General features: G+C 36.8%; 1 protein-coding gene across 2 annotated transcripts in view; it reads left to right on the top strand.

Annotated features, from left to right (window-relative positions):
• FOCAD (focadhesin) overlaps positions 1–26,943 on the top strand; it is a 275,278-nt gene that overhangs the window by 71,192 nt on the left and 177,143 nt on the right. For both annotated transcript variants that reach the window (XR_012495704.1, XM_019750360.2), the window contains 5 exons: positions 1,967–2,171; positions 10,067–10,273; positions 13,755–13,842; positions 16,545–16,747; positions 26,428–26,685. Coding sequence is in view for 1 of the 2 variants with exons in the window: in XM_019750360.2 (XP_019605919.2) it covers positions 1,967–2,171; positions 10,067–10,273; positions 13,755–13,842; positions 16,545–16,747; positions 26,428–26,685 (961 nt within the window). In the remaining variant the exon portion in view is untranslated. The remainder of the gene's footprint in view (positions 1–1,966; positions 2,172–10,066; positions 10,274–13,754; positions 13,843–16,544; positions 16,748–26,427; positions 26,686–26,943) is intronic.

The following is a 26,943-nucleotide window of genomic DNA, read 5'->3' as shown; positions in this document are numbered from 1 at the left end:
ATCTCTTTTCTAACTTACGCTTCATATTCTAACCTGTACATATATCATTCACTTGCTTGATATATGAAGCTTTCTTTAGTTTCCTAAAAGTTGATGATGTGATAAAAGATATATCCTTCAATAATAATTATGAACTCAAAAGTCCGCCTTTTGTTTTTTTTTAATAGATTGTGTAGGTATTTGTTGTGCTCATGAAAAAAAAAATTCCTCCAGATATTGAGCTCCATCACAGCAAAGATTTAATCTATTTTTGTTTTTTGGTTTATTTCTAGCACATAGAAGAGTGAATGGTATATTATAGGTACTCAGTACATTTTGCCAAGTGAATAAATGAATGAATGAATAAATTTTTTCAGATTTGGTAACTTAAATTTTTATTAATGTTAATGGTGTTTTTAAATCACATTGCTGTGGAATATATAGTGTAAAATTATGTAGTCAAGCATAATTCAAATGCCATTTCCTCCATGAAGTATTACACTTATACCTTTGTTTTTTAGTGAATTTCACTTTCTATTCTCTAGTCCGGGAACAGAATTGATTGCCCCTTAAAGATAGATAATGCCTCATTCATTTTCGTTATTTAATAATTTCTTATGTTTAATAAATATGAAAAAGTAAACTAAAATTATGATATTCAATTGATGCATGTTAATTGTAAAACCACTTTATAAATTAGTTTAACTGAATCAATTAATTTAATGATTGAGCATCTCTTTGAAGGCCTAGTGTGTAGCATTGTTATTGATGATATAGAAGTAAACAGAAATCCATGGTCCATGCCCTCATCTGGCTTAGAGTCGGGCAAGGAATAGAGATGTTAAAACCAACACTAAAGTCATTGTCCTGTGGAAGCACGTATGGTACCTGTGACCTAGGCTAGGTGTCAGGGAAGGCCCTCAGGAAGCCATTTTAGAGGAGAGCACTGAAAGAAGGTCTAAATTAGGCAGAGGAAGGAGCAAAAAAGGGAGAAAAGGGAGACTATTACAGGTAGAGGGATCCGCAAGTGAGGAAAAAGCCCAGATGACTTGACTGAAGATCTGAAACAATGTTAGTGTTGTTAAGTGGCGAATGGAGAAGACCAAGAAATGAGGCTGGAAAGATAAGCAGTGGCCAAATTATGGATGGTTTGTGAATTGGGCTAAATATTTTATCTTAAGAGTAAACTCTCTTATGCTTGTTAATGACATGATCACATTTTTATATCTGAAAGGTCATTCTGGCATTTTACTGACTTTGAACTTGGTTTATTGGGCTATATTGAAATCTAAATAGATATGGAAGATTTGTAAGATCTGCTTCCTTTGATTGGGAAGGACTCACTCAAAGGGGAGGGACTTGGCAAATTACTTCGCCTCTCCCTGCCTTAGTTGCTGCATAATGGGATAGAATATATATAAATGTATATATTTATTTCATAGGGTTGTGGTGAGGATCAAGTGACTTTAAAGGCATAAAGTGCAGTTAATTGCGCACCTTGCTAACAAGTTGCCAAGTAAATGTTAATTGTTATAATCTTCTTGGGATGTCTACATGGACTTGTTTTACATAGAACCTCATCTACAGAGTTTTTCCCAAAATGCATACCTGTGTCATACTCCTGGAGAATGGTTACTGACATCTGTAATTCCCAAAATGTTGTCAGATGATTTGGATGTTCACCAAGGACTAATCCTGGCACTGCAGATGCCCTTCTGGTGTGCAAGTAGAGAGAGAGGGAGAGACTCTTAGTCCTGGCCATCAGGCTTATGGTCTCCGAGGGCTGAGTCATTTTCCCCGGTGTACAGAGAACTGTTTGGTGTAGGTCTAAGTAGGTCACGGTGGCATAGAAGAATCATGAAAAAAAGTTACACTTGGTGGTATCATAGTTTATGATGGGTCATGAACTGTAAGTTGATATTTGGCACTTCCCTGCTTGGTACTCTGTTTAACTCAGTGACTGGCTTCTGCATTTCATGACTTGCAGGTCAGAAATTTCATGTATCCAAATAATGGCACCATTTTTGTGGTATCTGTATTGTGAACCAGCCCAGTTACAAGAATATGCTAAACTCCGACTAGCCCTGCTAAAAGTCTTACTTCAACCCCGGTCTCTTTGCGACAAAGAACAACCATCAATATTGGAACAACATATCCTTCAATTGTGCTGTGACATGGTCCCATGTTTGCAGGTAAGGTCTCTCATCCTCCTTCACTAATATAGCATCAGCAAGTCTCAATCATTACTGTTATACATAAAGTAGAACCTCTGACCTGGCAAACTCAGACACAATCCTGGCTCTAGAAATGCTTACAGGCTTTTGGAGATGATGAAGAAACCAAATTAGGACTTAACATTAGTATATGCAATGTTAACTAAATTCATAGAAATATAAATCAATGTAGTCCATTAGGATTAGTAAGAATGAAAGCTTTCCTTTGTTTAAGAAAGACTTTTACAGGAAAAATAATTTTGAGTTGAATTTCTCCTCGTGCAAGACACTGAGAGAGTTAGAAAAAAAGAAGAAGAAAAAAAAGACCTCTTTGTGTAAATTAGAAAAAGGTGTGTCTCAGGGCAGATACGGCCCTGGGGATGCAGGCCTTGACCAGCTGTGTGCTGGCGAGATTCCAGTTTCCACATGTCCCCTTACAACATGTCTGGTGACCCTGATGGATCCCGCCCTTGAGAAGCCCACAGCCTAGTAAGGGAGTTAACACAAGTATATAAATTTTCATAATTCAAAGTCAATGGATGAAAGATATTTAACAGAGATATGGATAAAATGCCGAGGTTGTTCAAGGGAGAGATAAATTTGAGCTAATGTCTCTATAACTGCAGATTTTTTTTAAAAACCCAGTTGCCCGTAGATTGTGAATTGAATGTAGTGATTCATTAATCAAGCCGTCCCATCCCATGATCGAGGCTTGCCCTTTGCCTAGAATCTGAGCACCACGCTGCTTTGCTGATAGAGGGAATCTGTGAATATTTTTCAAAGTGATCACTTGAGGTCACAGATGACCTGTTTTAAGTGTGAGTTAGCAAAGAATGACTAGAGTGAATCTTTCCTTTGTGACTTATAAATTGGCTTTCCTGTAATCAAGGCAGAGAAAAGCTGATGAAAATGAATTCTCCTGTGGCTTTTCCAAAGTTTTGTTTTGTGTGAGAAATAAAACAATGCTTAGGCAGAACATCTTGAACGAGGGTACACATTTTCACACCTTGCTTGCATTAGTATGTTCTCTGCTCTTTGGGAGATGTTTGTCTTCATTTTCGTGAACCTGTATTGACAAGCCTAAATACTTCTTGAAGTGAGCTCTGTGGAGTATTTCTGGGAATCTGTGGTTTGTTAATATAGTTTAGATATGCATTATTTGGAACTATTGGAACTAGTGATAAACACATTTCATCACTTAAATCAACTTTGTTATAGGTTGGTGCAAAAGTCATTGCAGTTTAAAAGGTTAAAATTAATTACAAAAACCACAATTATTTTTGCACTAACCCAATAGAATGAAGAACCTGAGAGTTGGGAGGGATCTTAGCAGCAATGTAATCCATTTTCCCACTGATTACAGGTATTTCTTACACTCTTTAAAAGACAACCACCCCATGACAAATGAAATATTTTAGTGATATGAAGAATGCTATTTTGCAAGGCAACCTTTTATTTTTTTAGCAAGTACTTCTTATAATTGACCTGCATTTTCCTAAAACTTTACCCGTTAATCTCCAATTGATTCTTCCCAGAACCGATCAAAACAAGCTTTTTAAAAAGCCCATCTACATCTTATCTAGTGTTGTTTCTTTATCTCTTCCTTTCCTTCCTCCCCTTTCTCCCTCCTTTCTTTCCTTCTTCAATTTCTTTACTTCTCCACGTAAAATGGTTTCCAGACTTTTCACTGTCCTTTGCTAGGAATTCTCACATTTATTGGTGCTCAGATTGTTTTACTATGAAATGTTCTTCTTACTGCTGAATGCACTACTGTAGATGTGATCTATAACGAGTACTTGAATAGCATCATATTAATCAAAGAGAATTTTTTTTTTAGAAATAGCCAGGCCACCCTATTGATCTATAATGAGATGGTGGTCAGTGGGATTCCTATTTCTTTTCTTTTCATGACAATTGCCCTTCAATTTTATATTTGTGGAATTATCTTTTTTTTTTAACTAACCTGTCTTAAACTTTACTATTAACTTGAGTCCCTATAGTTCTTTCTTTTTAATTGTGACTCTTGTCATGACACATATTATCCATTTCACATGATCTGTTTCTACATATAGAACATTACATCAAAAGTGTTCCTTTGTCGCACATGGAACATTTTCCAAGATAGACCCTATGTTAGGCCACAAAACAAGTCTTGATAAATTTAAGAAAATTGAAATCATACCAATTGTCTTCTCTGACCACAGTGCTATGAAATTAGAAATGAACTACAGGAAAGAAACTGGAAGACACAATACCAATTCATGGAGGCTGAATAACATGTTACTAAATAATGAATGGGTCAACCAGGAGATCAAGGCAGAAATCAAAAGATATCTCGAGACAAATGAAAATGAAAACACGACGACCCAAAATCTATGGGATGCCACGAAAGCAGTCCTAAGAGGGAAATTCATAGCATTGCAGGCCTACCTAAAGAAACAAGAAACATCACTAATCAACAGTTTATCTTCACACTTAAGGGATCTGGAAAAAGAACAGCAAAATAAGCCCAGAGGGAGTACAAGGAAGGAGATAATAAAGATCAGAGCGGAAATAAATGAAATAGAAAACAGAAAAACAATACCAAAGGTCAATGAATCCAAGAGTTGGTTCTTAGAAAAGATAAACAAAATTGACAAACCTTTAGCCAGACTCATTAAAAAAAAAGAGAAGACCCAAATTAATAAAATCAGAAATGAAAGAGAAGTGACAACAGATACCACAGAAATACAAAAATTTTTAAGAAATTACTATGAGCAACTATATGCCAACAAATTTGACAATGTGGAAGAAATGGACAATTTTCTAGAGGCGTACAACCTTCCAAAGCTAACTCAAGAAGAAACAGAAAACTTGAATAGACTGATTACCACCAGGGAAATTGAATCAGTAATCAACAATCTCCCAACAAACAAAAGCCCTGGACCAGATGGCTTTACAGGTGAATTTTACCAAATATTCAAAAAAGAATTATCACCTATTCTCCTCAAGCTCTTCCAAAAAATCCAGAAGGAGGGAAGGCTCCTAAACACTTTTTATGAAGCCACTATCACCCTGATCCCACAATCAGACAAAGACACCACAAAAAGAAAACTGCAGGCCGATATCGCTAATGAATATAGATGCAAAAATCCTCAACAAAATATTAGCGAACAGAATTCAGCAATACATTAAAAAGATCATACACCATGATCAAGTGGGATTCATCCCTGGTATGCAAGGGTGGTTCAAAATCCACAAATCAGTTAATGTGATACACCACATTAACAAAATGAAAAATAAAAATCACATGATCATATCAATAGATGCAGAAAAAGCATTTGATAAAATCCAGCAGCCATTTATGATAAAAACCCTTAAGAAAGTGGGAATAGAGGGATCATATCTCAACATAATAAAGGCCATATATGATAAACCCACAGCTAACATCATACTCAATGGGAAAAAGCTAAAACCATTCCCCTTAAGATCAGGAACAAGGCAAGGTTGCCCACTTTCTCCACTTCTATTCAACATAGTGCTGGAAGTTCTAGCCACAGCAATCAGACAAGAAAAAGAAATAAAAGGCATCCAAATCGGTAAGGAGGAAGTAAAATTGTCATTATATGCAGATGACATGATACTATATATAGAGAACCCTAAAGACTCCACCAAGAAACTATTAGAGCTGATAGATGAATTTAGTAAAGTAGCAGGATACAAAATTAATATTCAGAAATCAGTTGCATTTGTATATACCAATAATAAAACATCAGAAGGAGAAATTAAAAAACAATCCCATTTACAATTGCTCCAAAGACTATAAAATACCTGGGAATAAATTTAACCAAAGAAGTAAAAGATCTGTACTCAGAAAATTATAAGACACTGAAGAAAGAAATGAAAGAAGATACAAATAGATGGAAACACATACCATGTTCATGGATAGGAAGAATTAATATAGTTAAAATGTCCATACTGCCTAAGGCAATATACATATTCAATGCAATTCCTATCAAACTACCAACGACGTTTTTCACAGAAATAGAACATATAATCCTAAAATTTATATGGGACCATAAAAGACCCCGGATAGCCTCAGCAATCTTGAGAAATAAGAACAAAGTGGGAGGTATAACAATACCTGACATCAAATTATACTACAAGGCTACAGTAATCAAAACAGCATGGTACTGGCATAAAAACAGACACATAGATCAATGGAACAGAATAGAGAGTTCAGAAATAAATCCATGCCTATATGGCCATTTAATCTACGACAATGGAAGCAAGAATGTATGGTCGGGTAAAGACGGTCTATTCAATAAATGGTGCTGGGAAACCTGGGCAGACACATGCAAAAAGATGAAGCTGGACCACCTCCTTACACCATATACAAAAATAAATTCAAAATGGCTTAAAGACTTAAATGTAAGATCTGAAACCATAAAATTCCTAGAAGAAAATATAGGAAGAAACTTCACAAACGTTACCCGGAGTAAGATTTTTACTGATATATCCCCTCACGCGAGGGAAGTAAGAGAAAAAATAAACATGTGGGATTACATCAAACTGAAAAGTTTTTTCACAGCAAAGAAAACCATCAATAAATCAAAAAGGGATCCTACTGAATGGGAAAAGATATTTGCCAATTATATATCTGATAAGGGGTTAATATCACAAATTTATAAAAAACTCAACTCAACTCCAAAAAAACCAAACAACCCAATTAAAAAGTGGGCAGAGGACATGAAGAGACATTTTTTTAAACACGACATACAGATGGCAAACAGACATATGAAGAAATGCTCAACCTCACTAACCATCAGAGAAATGCAAATAAAAACCACAATGAGATACCACCCAGTCAAAATGGCTATCATCAATAAATCAACAAACAACAAGTGCTGGTGCGGATGTGGAGAAAAGGGAACGCTTGTGCACTGTTGGTGGGATTGCAGATTGGTGCAGCCACTATGGAAAACAGTATGGAGGTATCTCAAAAATCTGAAAATGGAACTACCTTATGATCCAGCAATTCCACTCCTAGGTATCTATCCGGAGAAATCCAAAACTCCAATTCAAAAATCTTTATGCACTCCTATGTTTATTGCAGCACTATACACAATAGCCAAGACATGGAAACAACCGAAATGCCCATCGGTAGATGACTGGATTAAGAAACTGTGGTACATTTATACAATGGGGTATTACGCAGCCATAAAGAAGAAGGAAATCTTACCATTTGCAACAACATGGATGGACCTAGAGAACATTATGTTAAGTGAAATAAGTCAGACAGAGAAAGACCAATACCATATGATCTCACTTATATGCGGAATCTAAAGAAAAGAATAAGTGAATGAACTAATCAGGAACAGTTTTGGAGACATAGAGGAAAAACTGAGGGTTGCTAGATGGGCGGGTGGTGGGGATAAGGGGGAAGGTGAGGGGATTAGAAAGCAGTCGGTAACCACAAGATGGCCACGGGGTTTTGAAAATTAATTTTGGGAATGTAATCAATAATGTTGTAAAGATTTTGTAGGGTATCCGATGGACACTTGTCCCATTTTGGAGACCACCTCAGGGATGATGTAGATGCCTGATCACTGCCCTGTACACCTGAAGCTGAACACTAATGAATGCCAACTATAATTATGTATATACTTACAAGAAGCGGAGTACAGCATTAGGAATAGAGACAGTGGAAATGTAATGGCTCTGTGCGATGTCAGAGGGATAGTGGATGGGGGAGCGGGGTTCACACAGTGTGAGGGATATAAATGATAAACGTCTAAGTATTGCTTTGTCCTGTGTACCTGAAACTAATAAAAAAAATAGGCATAGTATGCTAATAGACATTTTCCACAGAAGACATACCAATAACCAACAGGTATATGAAAAGTATCACCAAACATCAGGAAATGGAAACAAAACCATAATGAGATATCATCTCACACCTGTTAGGATGACCACCATCAAAAACAAACAAGCAAAAATATTACAAGTGTTGGCAAAGACGTGGAGATATTGGAAACTTGTGCACTGGTTGTGAAAATGTAAAATGGTTCAGCTGCCATGGAAAACAGTATGGAGGTTCCTCAAAAAATTAAAACTAGAACTACCTTATGATTCAGCAACCCTACTTCTGTGTATTTATCCAAAATAATTGAAATCAGGATCTTGAAGAGATATTTGCACTCCCATGTTTATTGCAGCATTATGCACAGTAGCTAAGATGAGAAAGCAACCTAAATGTCCATTACTGGATGAATGGACAAAGAAAATGTGGCATATACATACAATGGATTATTACCCAGCCTTTAAAAAGAAGGAAATCCTGTCATGCAACAAGGATACGATTCATTCATATCATGGATGAATCTGGAGGACATTATGCTAAGTCAGTCATAGAAGAAGAAATACTGCATGATTCCACTTGTATGAGGTATCCAAAGTAGTCAAACTCATAGAAACAGAAAGCAAACGGCGGTTACCAGGAACTGGGGTTCAGGGGAAGGAGGATGTTGCTTTTCAATTTGTGTAAAATTTCAGTTATGCAAGATAAAAAAGTTCTAGCGATCTGCTGTACAACATTGTACTTATAGTTAAGAGGATAGATCTCATGTTATGCTTTTTTTAACCACATAAAACCCCCACTAGAATGAATAATTAAGTTGGGTGTGTTCAGATAACAGAATATTACACATTGCTCCACAGTAATGAAAATAAATGAATAATTGCTAAAGAAAAAAAGTGTTCTTGTTAAGAATTTTGGTAATGTTAAAGATTAGAGAGCCTTGTCTCTCAAAAAATATTTTTTTTTATTACGGGCAATTTTGAACATGCACAAATAAATGTACTTAAGGTAATATATTGTCAAATAAATAAGACACTTTACTTTGTTTTAAATCCCTTTTCTTGGTGGCCTTTTGCCTTTCTCACTGTATATTTGCAGAAGAACAAAATAATTTAACTACTGAACCGTTCACATTTATTTTTTATAACTTTGTATTTTCTTCTATTTCCTGTCTCCCCCTTGATTTTTTAATATCTTTTTTTCTCTTGTTTTGCTAGGGGTTAATTTTTGTCTCTGTGTATAACTTACAGTCATTTTGGGTTACTATGGTGGTAACGACTGGTGAAAGGTACAGCTGGTCAACTGCAAGCTTTCCTCTTGATGAATTTAACAGACACAGGGCTTCTGATTGAAGCAGATGGTTCATTGTTTGTAATCTCTGGGAAGTGCCAGTGTGTCTGCTAGCAGGACCATATCCTTTATACCAACTCCAGAATTTATATCAGAACAGCTGGGTTTGAATTGAGTTGGTATTTTTTAAGAGCACCCATGTCCTTCCTATTTAATGCATTAGCCTGTTGAGAAGATACCCTACCATTAGAATGTGGTTTTTTGTTAACATCTGCCAAGTGTGGAAATGATGCTCTCAGTGAAGGTTTTCTGAGCAAACACCTTACAGATGAAGGATTTAGTAATGCATTAGGATAACATGCTAACTCCCTTCACTACGTTCCAATTGTAGAACGGAGGATTCGTCTGGAGAACTCAAAACCGACTTTAATTTCCTTCAACATGTTGGCACTGTCATGTCATTTGTCTTAAGAATTCTGCACTCAGAGAAGTTAGAAAAATAAATGAAAAGAATTGGTGCCAGACAGCAGTAATAAAAACAGTAACAAATTGTATTCTGTTTAGTTGCAAAAGGAAAAAGGCAGTTGAATTGTTTAACCCTCTGAGTTATGTACATTTCTTCTTCTCCTTAAGGCTTAATAGGTTTAGAGAAAGACATTTTATTGTTAAAGCTTCTTGTGTAGCTTACAATTATTCTTTGGATTGTATATTATTGTAATACCATATAATGGCTTTTTTAAAACAGATGAAAGATTTGATACAGACAACAGAAGCGATGCTGTTTATCGAGGAAGTATATTTAAGCCTTTTGCGTCATCCTGTTTTCTGGAAAATTCAGCTTACCCAGCTGACCCTTCAGCTGCTGTGTGTCTGTGAAGTCAGCTTGAAGATAACTGGGGAATGTTCATCTTTAATTCACCTTTTAGAGCTCAGTGTTGAACTTCTGAAGGAGGTAAGGATAGCAAGAAATTTTAATGTTTCAGTTGCCCTAGTAAGCATCACACAGATCAAGAAACTGAACTTTTCTAGTCACCACAAAAGTTTTCCACAAGCCCAGTCCTAATCACAATCTCCTCCATGCCAACTTCTATAGTAATACCTTTTTTACACTTAAAAATAGTCTTGTCACCTAGATGTGTATGCCTACACATCATAATATAGTTTTGGTGTGTGCGTGTGTGACCTTTTAGGTATCTCTTAAACTAAAGGTGGTCCGCTCCCATCCCTCCCTCACTGTTTTTCTTCCTGCAGTATGTGTATTGAAAAACCTGGCTTGAGTGAGCCGTAGAATTTTCTACAGATTGCTTCCTCATGGGGCACTTTGCCATGTTTCTCTATCTCCTAAGGAATTAATGGAATTAGGCATTGGGCATCAACAGCTACTAACATCACAAAAAGAAGTGCAACACACAGTATGTGCTTTTTATTTTATTTTTTTTCAGTTTCAGGTGTACAAAACAACATAGTGATTAGACATTTATATACCTCACAAAGTGATAACCCCTATAAATCTAGTACCGATTTGACACCTTACATAGTTGTTACAATATTATTGACTATATTCCCTATGCTGTACTTTATATACCCGTACGTTATGTGCTTCTTGATGAAAGAACACACCACTCCCTATAGTCTTGGAAACAAACAAAACAAAACAAAAAAATCCTGAATCTGATCAAACCCCTATTGTCTGATTGGCCCAGCTGGCATCAATCAGCTGTGACCAGGGGACAGGGAGACAGCAAAGACAGGACCCTGGAGACAGTGTGAGCTGGGCTGCCATCTCTTGTGTCTGCAGCAGATACTTACCTCCAGTGTAGCCTTTCTGACACCTTGTTTTCACTTATAAAAGAAAACAAACTTTTCCATGCTATCTAGTTCGCAGCAGCGTCCCTAGGCCCATCAGTACCTGGTACATACGCATAGGTCGTGCTCAGCGATATCTTTCTTTGGAATTGAGGACAAAAGGTGTGGACTCCAGGGGTTTGCTGTCATTAAGATTCCTGTGACATCTGTGGCCTAGTGTAAAGGCATTTGCTCCTTTTTAAAATATTTCACTTCCTTTCTCCGGGCAGGCTCTGAATTAGCCTGGGTTTGCCTAAAAGTAGACCCTATTTCCCTAAAGGCAAAAGCAGAGCCTGGGTTTCCACAAAACAAAGGCTTATGCAACAGGAGTTCATGTTCAAGTGTGATCCCAGAAAGCAGGTGGGAGAGGGACAGAACGGAAATACTGAAGATGGGAGAGGCATTGCAAATATTATCAAGCTGGCCACTGCTTCAAGCAACCAGTTGTTCAACCCTACAGAATATTCTGAGAAGCCTTATGAAACGTCTCAGAACCCTCCAGAAGAATCCAGAATAAAGGGAAACATTTATCCTTGGGCTTCTATTGCCAATTTATTAAGCTTTGGCCTATGGGGCTTTATCTTCCCTGTATTTCTGGATCCCTCACTGGTGTGAGGCCAGAAGCAAGAGTTACTACAGAAATAGCTGTAGTATTTTAAGTCGCACCCAAGATGTGCAACACAAGCTTTTATTAAAAGATCTTATGGAAGGGACCATTCTATGGTGTCCATTAAAAATCATCTTGTAACCTCTCAGAAGTGTAAGGAATTTACAATTATCCTGTATCATTACTTTTCCTTATTTTTGGTGCCTTGAATCTTTAGTTCTTTTCCTCACCCTCTCGTCTGAACAGGTCAGTCTTGTTTATGCCTTCATACCTTTAAGTGCCATCCACTTAAAATGCTTCTAGACCATTTCAGAGGCCTGAAAAGCTACTTTATGACCATTTCAGTGACAGCGTGTGAGAAAAAGGCTGTTTCAGTGATAGCATGGTATGCAGTAATACTTTTGTCTCTCATCTCTTGGTAGCTAGTAAATTTCACGTTTAAATGACCGTGCTGGTTTTCTTTTTATTGTCCTCGAATAGGTAACGGTTGCTTCATGGTTCTCAGCAGTATTTCAAAAACAGTGAATATATATAAGCTGCAAAGACACAAATGAGACTATATTCCATTCAAATAAATTCACAAATTAATTTTCCTCTTCGGTTGGTTTTTAAAAGTCCATAAATAAGCACTTTAGAAGATTTTGCAATTTGATTAATTTCACTTTTCAAATGGCCTAACCCATATGTATGTGTATATATGTGTGTATGTTTGTTTTTTTGTTCATTTGTGCCAAAGCTGATAGCATCTCCAAGCTTATAACTTCCGAGTGGCTCAGAGCCTGATACGTAATAGCTCTACCTCACGTATCCTTCTTTTTTCTTGCCTGTCCTCATGATTCATAGGTACTTCTGCCCCTCAGGCGCTTCCATAAAATTTCAGGATGAAGTAATTTTAGCAAAATATGGTAGACCATTCTTTTTTAGTTCCATAATATGTTAATGTTGCCTGTATTTAGAAACCTCAAATAACATCTGATGTCACTTGCATTGTATTTATTGGAACTTAATGTACATAACCTTTTTTCTTTTTCATTTTATTCATATACTTGGTGCAATTAATGATTTTAAGTTTCTGTGGTTATTGCTTTGCTACATTTAAATATGCTTAATAAATTACTGTAATTTAAAAATCATCTCTGCCTCCCTGGGCACTAATGTTACTTTTATTATAATAACATGATATATTAAAACTTGTTTAGTGTAATTCATTATCCAAGTTATGTAGGTGAATCATGTCTGTATTTGGTAAGTAAACAATTGAGCTACTTTTCATTAATGAAATATTCTTGAATTAAGTATTTCAGGTAGTTTTCAGTGGCTTGCAAAGCTTTGCTAATCTGTTGTGTTAAGGAGTTATTCCTCTGAATTATTTTGGATTTTTTAGCCGATTGCCTTTTGGCTAGATATGACTTCTCAGGCTTTCACCAATTCTTCCTTTAGTAGAGCAGACTTATTGTAAAAAATTTTGTACACAATGGTCCCTTGGTATCTGTCATGGAGGGTTGGTTCCAGAACTCCCGCCTCACCCCACGAATACCAGAATCCAAGATGCTCAACTCCCTTGTATAAAATGGCGTAGTATTTACATATAACCCATGCACATCTTCCTGTATACCTTAAATCATCTCTAGATTACTTATAATACCTAACACAATGTAAATGCTGTGTAAATAGTTGTTATACTGTATTGTTTAGGGAATAATAGGGAATGAGGACAAGAAAAAAAGTCTGTACATGAGTAGTAGTACAGATGCAACCATCATAGATCTAACTAAAACATATCAGCAACAATGTAACATTTTATTTAAAAATGTTTTTGATTTGCAGTTTGTTGAATCTGTGGATGTGGGGCCCACAGATAGAGAGGGATGCCTGTAATAGGTATATAATCTTACACAGTTGGATATACTTTTCCTGGATACATGTTATAAAGCCATGGCTCTGAGAGCTTGTTAACAACTCTTTTGTTTTCTTCTTTTAGGATTTTCCTGATGAACTGGTCATAATTGGAATAGCTTTACTACTTTTCCAGACTCCGGCAAGTCAGCAGAAGCCAATCTTAAGTCTAGGTAAGTAAAAATACACTCACTAGAGTAACAAGTAAATATGAGTGTTGGCAGGAGTCACTTGAACTATATGTCATATTATGCTCTAAAGTCCTGCATATTTTGAGTTTCTGTTCTGGAATTTTCCTAATTAATCATTATCAAATAGAACCTTCTTTTTCTTGTCCAACAAGCTGTTATGTTGAGCAAGATTTCATGTACCATAAACTTAACTGTACAACACACTCAGAATCAATAGCATAAAACCCTTGAAACAAAAGAAGTGTCTAGCATTTGTATTTGATTTTTAAAACTCTACATACCCTTACTGTTCAAAACTCTTGTCACATTGGACAAGATTTATGTTATGGGTTATTGTATTAACCTAGCTAGAACAAATGAAAGATGACATTCTTCCAGTTGTCCAGTATGATTTAAAGAAAAGTAAAGAATGGGGCGAAAGGGTGACAAAAATGTTCTATTCAAGTATAATATGGTAAAGAATCAGGGTGCTAGGTTTGGCAGATTAGCGAGCAAGTCACACCTTTAAATGCAGCTTTTACATTGATGTAGCCTGGCCGTACTTGGTCCATTATAATCCATGTGGTAATGGAGGATCTGTCTAAATTATGTTGGATAGTACCATGGTACACTGACACATTCCCACCCTCATGTAACGATGTGCTTGAGGCAAATACCGATTGTGTAGCTTATTCTTCTGGGCATTTTAACTCATCATGAGTTTGCGGGTGAATTGCTCTCGCACATACAGTGTCTGGCTTGGAAATGGCTTTAGCACGTGGAGGGGTACCCTTGGCTGTTTGGCTTTGAATTCTGTCCTGCTTTTGCTTATCGGCCTTATGCTCATTTGTGCCCTCCCTCCTAGTCCTTTTCTGAACTGCTTTTGCCGTCTTTTCTTATAGCTGGTGCACGTGGCATCCTCCCATAGGTGGAATTGGCTAGTGCTGCTACTTCTGACAGCCATAGTTGTTTTCTTTTTTAATAGCTTTATTGAGATATAATTTACTTACCATAAATTTCACCATTTATAAGGGTATAATAAAGTGTCTGTTTAGTGAATTGACAGATATGCAACCAGTACCACAATCTAGTTTCACAACGTTTCCGTCACCCACTCCCAATTTTTTTGTGCCCATTTACAGTTAATCCTCATTCCCACCCTCAGCCCCAGAAAAACGCTGACGTGTTTTCTGTCTCTATAAATTTGCCTTTTGTGGGTATTTCATATAAATGGATTTTGTTTTTTGGCAAAAAGAAATTCCAATGCTGTAGAGAAACCACTTTTTTTTTTTTTTTTTTTTTTTTTTTTTGAGAAAGCACATTTTTAATTCTGAAGCTACACTCCTTTGCTGGGACTCATGTATAATAGAATGATATGGGATCAGCCTCTCCAGTACTTTTCATTATTTGTTGGATAGCATACTTTTTGTTTTGTAAACCAGTGTCTCTGATTTGAAGTTACCTTAGTTAGGTGGAATAAATCGCATTGAAAACTATTGAGCCAACATATGTTGAAAAGTAAGGAAGTACTGTTGTTTAGTATATTGAGAAAGAGTATTCAAAGACAGAGAATAACCAATATTGATTATTTCAAGTTTGAAAAATACACAGCATTAATAGAATATTATGCTTCTTAATTATTATCACTAGCCTTGATTGTAAGTAGCAATTTATAAAAATGCCTGAAAGATTTATAATATCAAATATATAAATATTTGTATTATATGCATTTCCTGTTTTGTTAAAGATAATGGATTTTCATATCTCAGACAATTATGGATTAAGACTAATATTTTGGCAAAGAATATAAATTAGTAGTGTTAGAGTAACAAGGATTTGTACTTCATACTATGTTCAGGTTTGACGTTCAGGTGATTTAATAATACTGGAATTTCATTGAAATGATTTAAGGCTTGTAGAATGTTTTATTTTGGCGTATGGGGACATCTGTGGATTACTTTGATAATTTAGGTCAGAAGCCAATGAATAACATTTCAGTAAATCAGGGTTCATCCAATAGCTGAAAAAAGTATATTTAGGCCTTTCTTAACTCATTCTGTTAATAGTCTAGGGGAGACTATGCATGTAACTAACTTACCATACATTTGTATGTATGTTTCTGATATGTAAGTTGAGTTTCCATGTTAAAAAAGGAAGATTTATAAAAACGGGTTATGCTGTTCATGGACTTTGAGACTTTTCTCATCTGCTTCTTAGCAAATACAGCTGAATAACAGCCATGCGTCACCTTTTTTCTTACTCATCTCTGAATACAGTTCTAAGCTGGGTGTGTAAGGGAAGTGTGGTACCTTAGTCTTGTTACCTACTGATGGGAACTCAGTGTCCTTGGGTCTGTTTATTGAAGGCAGTAGGAGGATCTCACAGAACACATGGACAAAAATTGAATTGCATTTTAAGGAAATTCTTTTGACCTAAAGAAGGGTTGATTTATACTTTATAATTTTTGACATATATTTTTTTCTAAGAGTATCATCAGTTTTTTAGTTGTATATTTACAGTTTGTTTTAGCAAACAGTTAATTTTTATGTTCCCTTATTTCTAAAAAAAATAAGATCATCTAAGTTACATGTGTGACCCAACTGTAAAGGGATCAGAAAACTTCTTGCCTGTCACTCTTAAACAAAACAGCATTTTGTGTAACTGTGGGATTAATTTTTGAAGATGTGAATTGTTTTGATGAATAGCTTTGAAGGTGCTGTCTCTTGCTGAGGGTCAGAACATGCCAAGGTCGTCCTTGCTGCTAGTGACGCCAGCCCTGCAGATCCTGTCTTCTGTTGCCTTGGAAGACTGCATATCCATGGATGAAGACGGCTCATCGAGGCAGCTGTTGGTTCTGAAACTTTTGGGAATGGTACAGCAGGAGTGCTACAGAGACAACCAGCAAAAGGTAATGAAGTTCATCCTCATTTCTCTTAAATAAAAGTGAAGTGGTAATGTGGGATTTATGTCTCTGCAGATCACTTCACCTCCTGATGAAGTAAGTATCTGATGGGGTTAAACTGTGTCACTGTGAACTTGGCCGTTCTGTCAGGCAGTGGTGTAGAGGTTAGTATATTCTTCTGGGCTGCGAGAGGAGGAGGTTGGTCCTGTTGTGAAATGTTTTGGAAATGCTGTATAGTCATTTTTCTCTTTGAGTTTCCAGTGTACCTTAGTAGGTAAAGGTTCTGAGGAATCCTGCATAAAAGGAACTAACTCTCTTTAACCTAGTGCTTCTCCTCCATATTTGAGCACAGCATCCTTTGTTCTCATCATACTGTTTAATGAGTACAGCGTATTGCTAGATCAGGGTCAGTCCCAGGTGGGAAATCTGCTTGAATGTCCAAAAGATCTGGGATCTGTAAGAACTAAGACTTGGGTTTTGAATATGGCACCTTAGGCCATATTCCCTGGCATAATGTCTGTGGGTGTCTCCTGTGGTGACACTGCTCTGCTGCCTCCAATTGGAAGACAGCAGGCCTGTCACACCCCATTCCTCCTTCTGCCTGCTAGGCATACTTCTGCGCTGTCAGTCTCACTGTTCCTGTTACCACAGTGTAAAGAATATTGTCAATGTCTGGTTAATGGCTAGGTTCTAGGCCTACACTTGTCAGACTTTTTCTCTGTTGGCATTTGTTTTGCCTTTGGTAAAATGTATTACTTCCCAACCACTAGTTATATGGGAATTGAATGAGGATTAAATAAGATAAAACTGGTGAAGCATCTTAAGTCTCCATGGGGAGAGGCATTACATACATGTAAATGCAAGGTAGCACCATAGTTGTTTCATCTGCAAAAGCAGAGATACCTCTACTCATGTATTGTTAAATGTTCTAGCAGCAGAAATCCCACATTGTTATTCCTTGCTTGAGCATGCAGCCGGAACAACTAGTCTATAGGCAAATTGAATGTATCCTGCAGCTTCCTAAATCCTGGTTGTTTGACTGAAACTTGAAACTTGAAACAGATAATTGATTTGCATTAAAAGAAGGAAGTTCTTGCATCCGCCCTAATAGGTGTACAAAATATAGCCAAAATTTTCTAGTGGCCCTTTACCTTCTCTCTTGACTTGCCTATGTAGAACAATGATTGGATTCTGAGTGGGGCTGGGGGCAAGACAGGATGTATTATTATACTGTGTCTAGGAGTTCTGTTCCTTAAAATCATGAGTGATATTTACTGAGAACCACCCTCATTTTAATGTGTAAGTACTCAGCTTACTATTTGCTCAGGTGTGTGAATCTTATTCATCCACACTACTAGCTGGGCTTTCTCTTCCGCAGCTGGGGAAGAGCCCCTATTGAGGCTGTAAACATTCTCCTGATGACAGTGTGTTGCTTTTGAGGCTTTGAGTAGATATATGATCACCCTTTTTAAAAATTTAAACCATAGTTTACTGTTGGCTTTTCTTCTGCACCTGTCTGGGACTCCACCAAACATACCTATAAATTTAACATGCCCCAAACTTGCCAAGTCTTTTTCTGAATCTGCTTTTGCACATAATACCTTTTTGTCCCCTCTGCTAGACCTGTTCATTCTTCAAAACCAAGCCACAAGTTCTCAGCCTCCCTGAGTCAGCATTCATTACTCTCTCTCTTCTGTGTGCCCAAAACACTTTAATCAGTAGTGTTGTGTCTTAATTTAGGGGGTTACCTCCAAATAAGCTCACTTAGGAAAAGAGTCCTGGCCCTTTTTATGCTTTGCCTTTATTTTCTAAGCATGTTCATATTTAAATGGCAACAATTGTTGAACTTTTTGAATTTTTGCCACCCTGTTTCTCCTTTGTCTTTTTCAGCTGATCATAGATGAGATAATTAAAAATATTTTAGCCAGTTGTTAAACTGAACACTTTCCTGTTTTCCACATCCTGAAAGCAATAGATAACATTCTAGTTTATCTTTGCATCCTCAGTACCTGACCGATTGTTTACCACATGGGAGACATTCAGTACATTTCTGTTCAAGGAGGAATGTGTGCTTCTGAGATCATTTTATCATCTTGATTTGTTACAGGGAGACCTTTATAATATAGGTCTCCCTATAATAACCATAGATTTTTGTGATTTTTATTTTTATTATTTCATTTTAGATTGGTGACTCTGACTTTTGATTTACAACTAAAGCAATTCTTCAGAAGCACATTTCTTCTGGTGAATGGAAACAAGGGTGGATACCTGTAACATGCAATTCTGTATTACCTGTCATGTTTCTGAAGTGTTGATAACCATGAAATAAAACACATTTTAGCTTCTTTCAATTTTTAAGAATTAAAAAATGTAAGCTACCAAACCAGCCATTCATCTTTTTAAAATGGAAGATTAACATAATCTAATAAGCTTTCATCTCTTTAAAATAAAAGATTAACATAATCTAATAAGCTTTTAATATTTTTTTAGTGTTGTGTGGAAAAACAGGATCCCTTTCTATTAGGCTATTAAATGTGATATTAAAAACCACATATTTGTGTTCACCCAGGTAAAAAAAAAAAAAAAAAAAAATGAAACACTCGTTGTAAATTCTAAAGTACTTAAAATTTTGCTGCCCCTGACCCCAGAGCATGTGGGAGGTGGGGGGCTGGGGGTGGGTGGGAACAAAGCACCAGTGTATGAATCAGGATCTAGGCAGGAGAGAGAAACCACAGTAGTAATTTGAACAGAGAAAAACTTAATAAAAAGAATTATTAACTAGTAATAACAAGAGTTTCAGATTTACAGGGAAATAGTAAATCAATAGTAAATTGAAGTAAGCTGGTTTCTTAAAAGCTTTTGGTTGAAAGTTAAAAGGAATTAGTAAATCTTAGATCTTGTGTTTCTATCATTATTTTCTGAATAACATGGATACTGAGAGGGGTATTGGTTGTCTACTGGTAATAATCAACCACTCCCAAGTCTCACAACTCTTAACTAGATTCTTCACACAGGTAGTGAGCAGGAAGACATTGAGACTTTCTCTTGTCCAGTGTTCTGTTTCTCGTCTGGTGAGTGATTAAAACCCGTTCTAGTAAAAATCTGCCCTCTTTGAGGGTCTTCAGGTTTGAGTTTACATACCCCCTCTCCTGATCAAATCTTGGTTCCACTTTTGTTAAGCCTGTGTTAGTTATGATAAATGAGTATTATTCTTTAAAGTTAGTGAAAATTTATATTGTTCACCTGTATTCACAATTTCTCTTTCAGCCCTCTTTAGACAAAGAAGTACTACTATCAGATGTCTGTCTGATTATTGATACATAACATACCTGAATATTTTTATTAAAAACTTTTTAAAATGAAGATTCTCAACTCTTTTATATCTGTAAAAGATGTCTTGCAACCATTTAATATTCACTCACATGTTATTTTTTCTATTTTTTTCTCATTTTTAAAAAACTTAAGATTTATTTAAAAATATGGCTAACATACAATGTTATATTAGTTATTCACCATGTTATATTAGATATAACACCAATGTTATATTAGATGTACACCATAGTTATTCAAAATTTATATACCTAAAGAAGTGATCACTGCGATAAGTCCAGCAACCATCTGACACTGTACCTCGCTATCACAATATTATTGACTATATTCCCTATGCTGGACATTACATACCCATGACTTACTTGTTTTATAATTGGAAATTTGGGCCTCTTATTCCCCTTTACCTTTCTCCTCTTTTTCAGTTTTTCAATTATAGTTGACATTATTATTTTATATTAATTTCAGGTGTACAGCATAGTGGTTAGATATTTATATAATTTGAGAAATAATCCCCCTGACTAGCCTGGTACCCTAATGGCACTATATATGTAGTTATTACCATAATATATTCCCTATTGTTTACATCCCCATGACTATTTTTTAACTACTAGTTTGTATTTCTTAATCCCTTCACTTCTTTTTCACCCTACTCCTCAACCGTCCTCCCATCTATTACCCCGATAAATTTAGTACCCATCTGATAATACACAGTTATTGACTATATTCCTTATGTTATACTTTACACCCCCATGACTACTTTGTGACAACAAATTTGTACTTCTTAATGACTTCCCCTTTTCCACCCATCCCTAATCTCCCTCCCATCTGGCAACCATCAGAATGTTCTCTGTATCTATGAGTTTGTTTCTGTTTAATTTGTTTATTTTCTTCTTTAGATTCCACTTATACTCATTAAGTGAAATCACATGGCATTTGTCTTTCTCTGTCCGACTTACTACATTCAACACATACCCCGTAGGTCCATTCATGTTGTCGCAGATGGAAAGATTTCATTCCTTTTTTATGGCTGGGTAATATTCCATTGTATATAAGTACCACCTTGTTTTTTATCCAGTCTTTCATCAACAGGCACCCAGGCGGCCTCGATATCTGGGCCATTGTAAACAATGCTGTATAGAAAATATGGATGTACATGTTCCCTCGAAGTAGTGTTTTGGGTTTCTTTGGATAAATATCCAGCAGTGGGATTACTGGGTCCTTCTTTGTCTCTTGTTATAACCTTTGTTTTAAACTCTGTTTTCTCTGGCATAAGTATTGTTACCCCAGCATTTTTTTATTTTTTTATTTTCATGAAATGTTTTTTCCTATCCCTTTACTTTCTGTCTGTGTGTGTCTTTCAATCTGAAGTGAGTCGCTTATAGGCAGCATACATAAGGGTCTTGTTTTCTTATCCACTCAGCCACCATATCTTTTTATTGGAGCGTTTAATCCATTTACATTTAAATTATTGATAGATATGTATCTATCCCCATTTTATTATTCATAAGTTTGATTTTTTTTTTTTTTTTTTTAAATCTTAAAGCAGTCCTTTTAAGATTCCTTGCAATTCTGGTTTGGTGGTGATGAACGTCTTTAGATTTTTTTTGTCTGGGAAACTTTATCTGTCTTTCAAGTTTAAACGATAGCTTTGCTGGGTAGAGTAATTTTGGTTGCTTTTCATCACTTTGAATATTTCGTGCCAATCCCTTCTGGCCTGCAAAGTCTCTGTTGAGCAATCAGCTGACATTCTTATGGGAGCTCCTTTGTAGGTAACTAACTGATTTTTTTCTTGGCTGCTTTTAAGATTCTTTCTTTGTCTTTAATCTTTGGCGTTTTAATTATGATATGTCTTGATGTGGGCCTTTTTGGGTTCATCTTGTTTGGTACTCTCTGCACTTCCTGGGCTTAAATATTCATTTCCTTTGCCAGGTTAGGGAAGTTTTCTGTCACTACTTATTCAAATAGATTTTCAACCTTTTCTCTCTCTTCTCTCCTTCTGGTACCCCTCTGATGTGAATGTTGGTATGCTTCATGTTGTTCCAGAGGCCCCTTAACCTATTCTCATTTTTGGGGATTCTTTTTTCTGTTTGCTGTTCTGATTGAGTGTTTTCTGCTACCATATCTTCTAAATTGCTGATTCAGTCTTCTGTTTCATTTAATCTACTGTTGATTCCCTCTAATGTATTCTTTATTTCAATTATTGTATTTTTTCATTTCTGACTGGTTCTTTTTTTATGTTTTCTATCTGCACTTTTATGTTTCCTATCTCATTTGTTGAAGTTCCCCCTGAGATCATTGAGCATCCTTATAACCAGTGTTTTGTACTCTGCATCTGATAGATTGCTTGGCTCAATTTTGTTTTGCTCTTTTTCTGGCTCTTTGATCTGTTCTTTCATTTGGGATATGTCTCTTTGTCTCCCCATTTTGGCTGCCTCCCTGTGTTTTTTTCTATGTATTAGGTAGAGCTGCTATGTCTCCCGGTCTTAGTAGAGTGGTCTTATGTAGTAGGTGTTCTGTGGGGCCCAGTGGTGCAGTCTCCCTGGTCACCAGAGCTGGGTGCTCCAGGTGTGTCCCTTCTATGGGTTGTTTGTATTCTCCTGTTGTAGTTGAGCCTTGATTTCTGTTTATTTGTTAATGGGAGGAATTGACCGTCAGGCTGATTGATTGTGAGGACTGGTGGTGACTAGAATGGAGGAGGCTGACCCTGCAAGGCTGGGTTTGCTATAGCAGGGCTCTGGTGCCTGCCCAGTCTACCCTTTAGGTTTATTGTCCTTGGAGGTGGCTAGATGATGCTCTGGCTCACTCTGAAGCTGGCCACTGGGTCTGCTCATCCCAGGACCTTCTGGGAGGGTACCCAATACAGGCAAAATTCAACCACAACCTGTGCCCTGCCTGGGGCCACCTGGCATGAGCCATAAAGCAGTCTGTAGATGGCCACTGCCTGCGTTGTACGTAGAGGTGCCTTAAGAGGCCAAGCCTCAAATCAAGGCCAGCTGTTACTAGTGCCATGCTTAGGGCTGCTCAGTCAGTGGTATGGGTCATGCTGAAGCCAGATGCTGCTTGTTTGGGTTTTGTGAACCTTTGACAGATTTTAGGGAAGTCCACAGCATCAGCCAAGGCAGGTGGTTTGTATGGAAAAGCCACTGGAAGGGGCTTGGGTGTGTCCAAAAGTTGGGTGGGCGGGGTCTCAGGGAATCACCAGGGCAGGGAAACCGATCAATGTTAGCCAGGTTAATGGAGACTCAGATATGGCCTTCCAAGAGAGGGATCAACAAGGAAACAGTGGCCTCCACTGGCTCCTCTGTGGGGGAGAAAGCTGTCCCTCTAGCCCTTGCTCTGAAGCCAGACAATTCAGTTCCTCCCAGAGCTGCTACCTCAGCACTGGAACTCACAGTAAGTCTGTCAGCAAGTAAGTCCATGTGCGGGCCTTTTAAGAGGATCGCCTAGGACTGCAGCCGCCCTCCGTCTCAGTCAGCCACACTCTGTGTTGGTTTACACAACCAGGAGTAGTGGAGACTTCTCTCCCTGGCACTGAAATCCTGGGCTGGGGAGCCTGGTGTAGTTAGTGCTGGGACCCCTCATTCCTCAGGGGTGGGGGGAAGCTCTGTAGCTGTGATATCCCTCTTGATTTTTAATGGTCACACACGGGTGCGGGACCAGTCCATTCTTCATCACTGTTCCTTTAACCAGTCTCACAGTGGCATCTTCTTTATGTTCTTAGTTGTAGGGTATCAGTTCAGCTCGACTTCAGGCAATCCTCAATGATAGTTGTTCTGTAGTTTAATGGTAATTTTGATGTGGTTGTGAGAGGAGGTGAGCATAGCATATACCTACTCACCATCTTAACGGGAACTTTCTCTCTCTTTTATTTTTTATTGAGATATAATTCACCTAACATAAACTTTTATTGCTAAACACCTACTTTCTCCTCTAAAACACAGAGCCTACCAGCACTTTCACATGTTCTCCCACAGGCTTTGAGACCAGGATTTGGTAGCTGGTACTGAGGGAAAACCCTTGGTTGTATCCTTGCCCTCGGACTGTTCCAGTGGACTATGTTTGCCACCCATTGGGTCAGAAAGACCGTTCTGTGATGTCTCAGTCAACACTGTGCCTTTCTTCTGCTACTCTAACCCTAGTCAAACAAACAAACAAAAACTACAGCCTAAACTTGGACATAATACTTCAAGTAATGTAAGATTGCTTTTCTGTTTTAGTATGTTTCCTCTTACATGGTTTTGTAATGTTGCGCTTTTGACTTAATTTATATTTCATGGTGATTTCCAATTATTTTATTTTATACTCAGATCCACCAGATTTATTTTTTTCTCCGAAGGATGACAGTGATAATATTTCCCTGTAGTTTGCAACTTTGGGTACTGTGCTAGTGGCTTTATTGATACTGTCTTATTATATACCTCAATAATCTGGGTAGGAATTTTACAAACAAGTAAAATAAGGCTCAAGGAGGTTGCATAACAGCCAATAGTCGGCATGGCTATGCTGAAGTGCTGGCCTTTTAAATCTGAAGTCTAATGCTATTTGCCATTAGTCTAGAGAACTTGACTCTAATCTTTAATGAATTTCATCATGGGGAAAAAAGTATTGTGTGTGTGTGTGTGTGTGTGTGTGTGTGAGAGAGAGAGAGAGAGAGAGAGAGAGAGAGAGAGAGAGAATTTAGATATTTAATTTTAAAAATTTATAATTTTAATTATACATAGAAATGTATCAAAAATTATAAAATGGCATACAATGAGTAGTCTCCTTCTTACTGTTGATTCTGGTTGTCCAGTTCCCACCTTCTCAAAAAGAAAATAAAAATGATTGTATATTAATTTATTCTGTATTTGTCTAGATACTAATATATAGTCTCTCCCTGCACCCACCCTTTAAAAAAAAATAGTTGATGGCATTCCAGGTACGCTATCTGTATCCTGTATTTTCATGTGGGAGATCTTTTCATATCAGTAAAGGTAGAGCTTTTTCATTTGTTTTTACAGTGGCATTTACTTTAGAATAAATATTATCTCCACTCTTAAGCACATACTCAAAATATGAACACCTATGTCCTCACAAGTCTTTTATAGGAATATTCATAGCGGCATTATCCATAATAGCCAAAAAGTGGGAACAACCCCAATGTCCATTAATTGATGAATGGATAAATAATATATGGTATATCCACACAATGGAATGTTATTTCACAGTGAAATGAAGTATTGATACAAGCTACAACATGGATGAACCTTGAAAACATGCTAAATGAAAGAAGCCAGTCAAAAAAGACTATGTTGTATGATTCCTATTATATGAAATAGCCAAAATAGAAACAGAAAATAGATTAGTAGTTATTATTAGATAGTAATCACGGTTATACAACTCTGTGAATTACTAAAAAATCCATTGACTTGTAAACTTTAAAAGGATGGATTTTATGATATGTGAATTATATCTCAATAGAGCTATTAAAAAAGTTTATAAAATCTAACTTTTACTTTCCATCCTTTCAGTTGTTATCTTTATCCATATGTCAGCCTTCAATAATAGGACAGTTATAATCTAGAGATTTCTAATTTGTATCATTATATTCTAAATTAATTAAATTACTTTATTCACAGGCAATAGCTAATGCTTCTTTAATCTCTGTGGCTTCTCCTGAGCCATTTGGGCACACAGCTCACCTTGGCAGAGTTCTATCCATTCTCTCTGCCTGACTGCACTACTTTATTTCTGTGAGGAGCCGTTTCTCAGATTGACTTAAACACAGCATCTTCTTTGGGTATCATTTTAGTTTAGAGCTGTCAGGCTATTTCTTATTGCAGTAGTTATTTACAATTATTAATGAATTCCCAGGCTCCAGCTGAACCAACTCTGTTCCTGTCAACATACTGTCTATTATAAAAATGAATTGTCCTCAGCCCAAGTCTGCCATCTGTCCAGGGCTGCCTCTTACCCGGGCCTGGAGCTGGGCAGATACAGTGTTGTTGTTTTTCTACCTTTCTTCTCACTGGCGAATACTTTCTTAGTGATAATGGTTTTTTCCAAACTCTGTTGCCTCTGGATCTTCTTTATTGATCCTTTTTTTTTTTTCTGCCTTGAGAGCGAATGATAGATATGAGGAAAACTAGTGATAAACTGTTCTCGAGTTCCATATAACAACTGTTTTCTCTTTGTGTAATCCTATTAGCTCAAATATGTGCAGAGAGGTTTGGGACTGGAATTGAAAATTTTGTATTAATTTTGTTGCAAAGATTGATTACATACAATGAGATATAAAATGTAAATGAATGTCAGCAATATATTTCTCACAAATGTATTTATCTCATATTCCAGTCTTTTTTGTGTTTCTTTTTCAGCCATCCTGCAAGCTTATCTTCCCCATAACCAGCATGTATGGTTCAATATTTGCAGCCTGGAGGATCCTTGAAGTAATGAAAGAAGAGTCTGCAGTGAGTGACTGGTTGGCTTCAGTCGAGTCGTTGCTACCCGTTACTACAGCCATCCCTGTGCATGTTTTTCTCCTGCTGGCTCACCTCCTTGTTGAAGATAAAGGACAAAATCTTCACCAAATACTAAAAGTCTCTACCAAATTAGCCCAAGCAGATTCCTCTCAGGTAAAGCAAAAAAAATAATGGAACAGTAATGGGAGTAAAGCTTAACTATTGGAATTATGGATTATTCTTACTTTGTGGATGATTTTTATCAAAGTTTTAAATTATGGGTTGATTTTTTTTTTCTGTCCTTTATCTTTCCCAATTTTTTTTTTCTCCTTACTCTGAGTTGATCTATACTTAATGATGCAAACATTTCTTTAATGAGAGCACACTTTGCAAGGAAATCTGCACATGATGCTATTCTGGTATTTTTGTTTA

The sequence above is a fragment of the Rhinolophus sinicus genome, linkage group LG04, assembly GCF_036562045.2.
Source record: "Rhinolophus sinicus isolate RSC01 linkage group LG04, ASM3656204v1, whole genome shotgun sequence".
NCBI lineage: Eukaryota > Metazoa > Chordata > Mammalia > Chiroptera > Rhinolophidae > Rhinolophus > Rhinolophus sinicus.
This window is presented reverse-complemented; position numbering and strand designations above follow the sequence as displayed.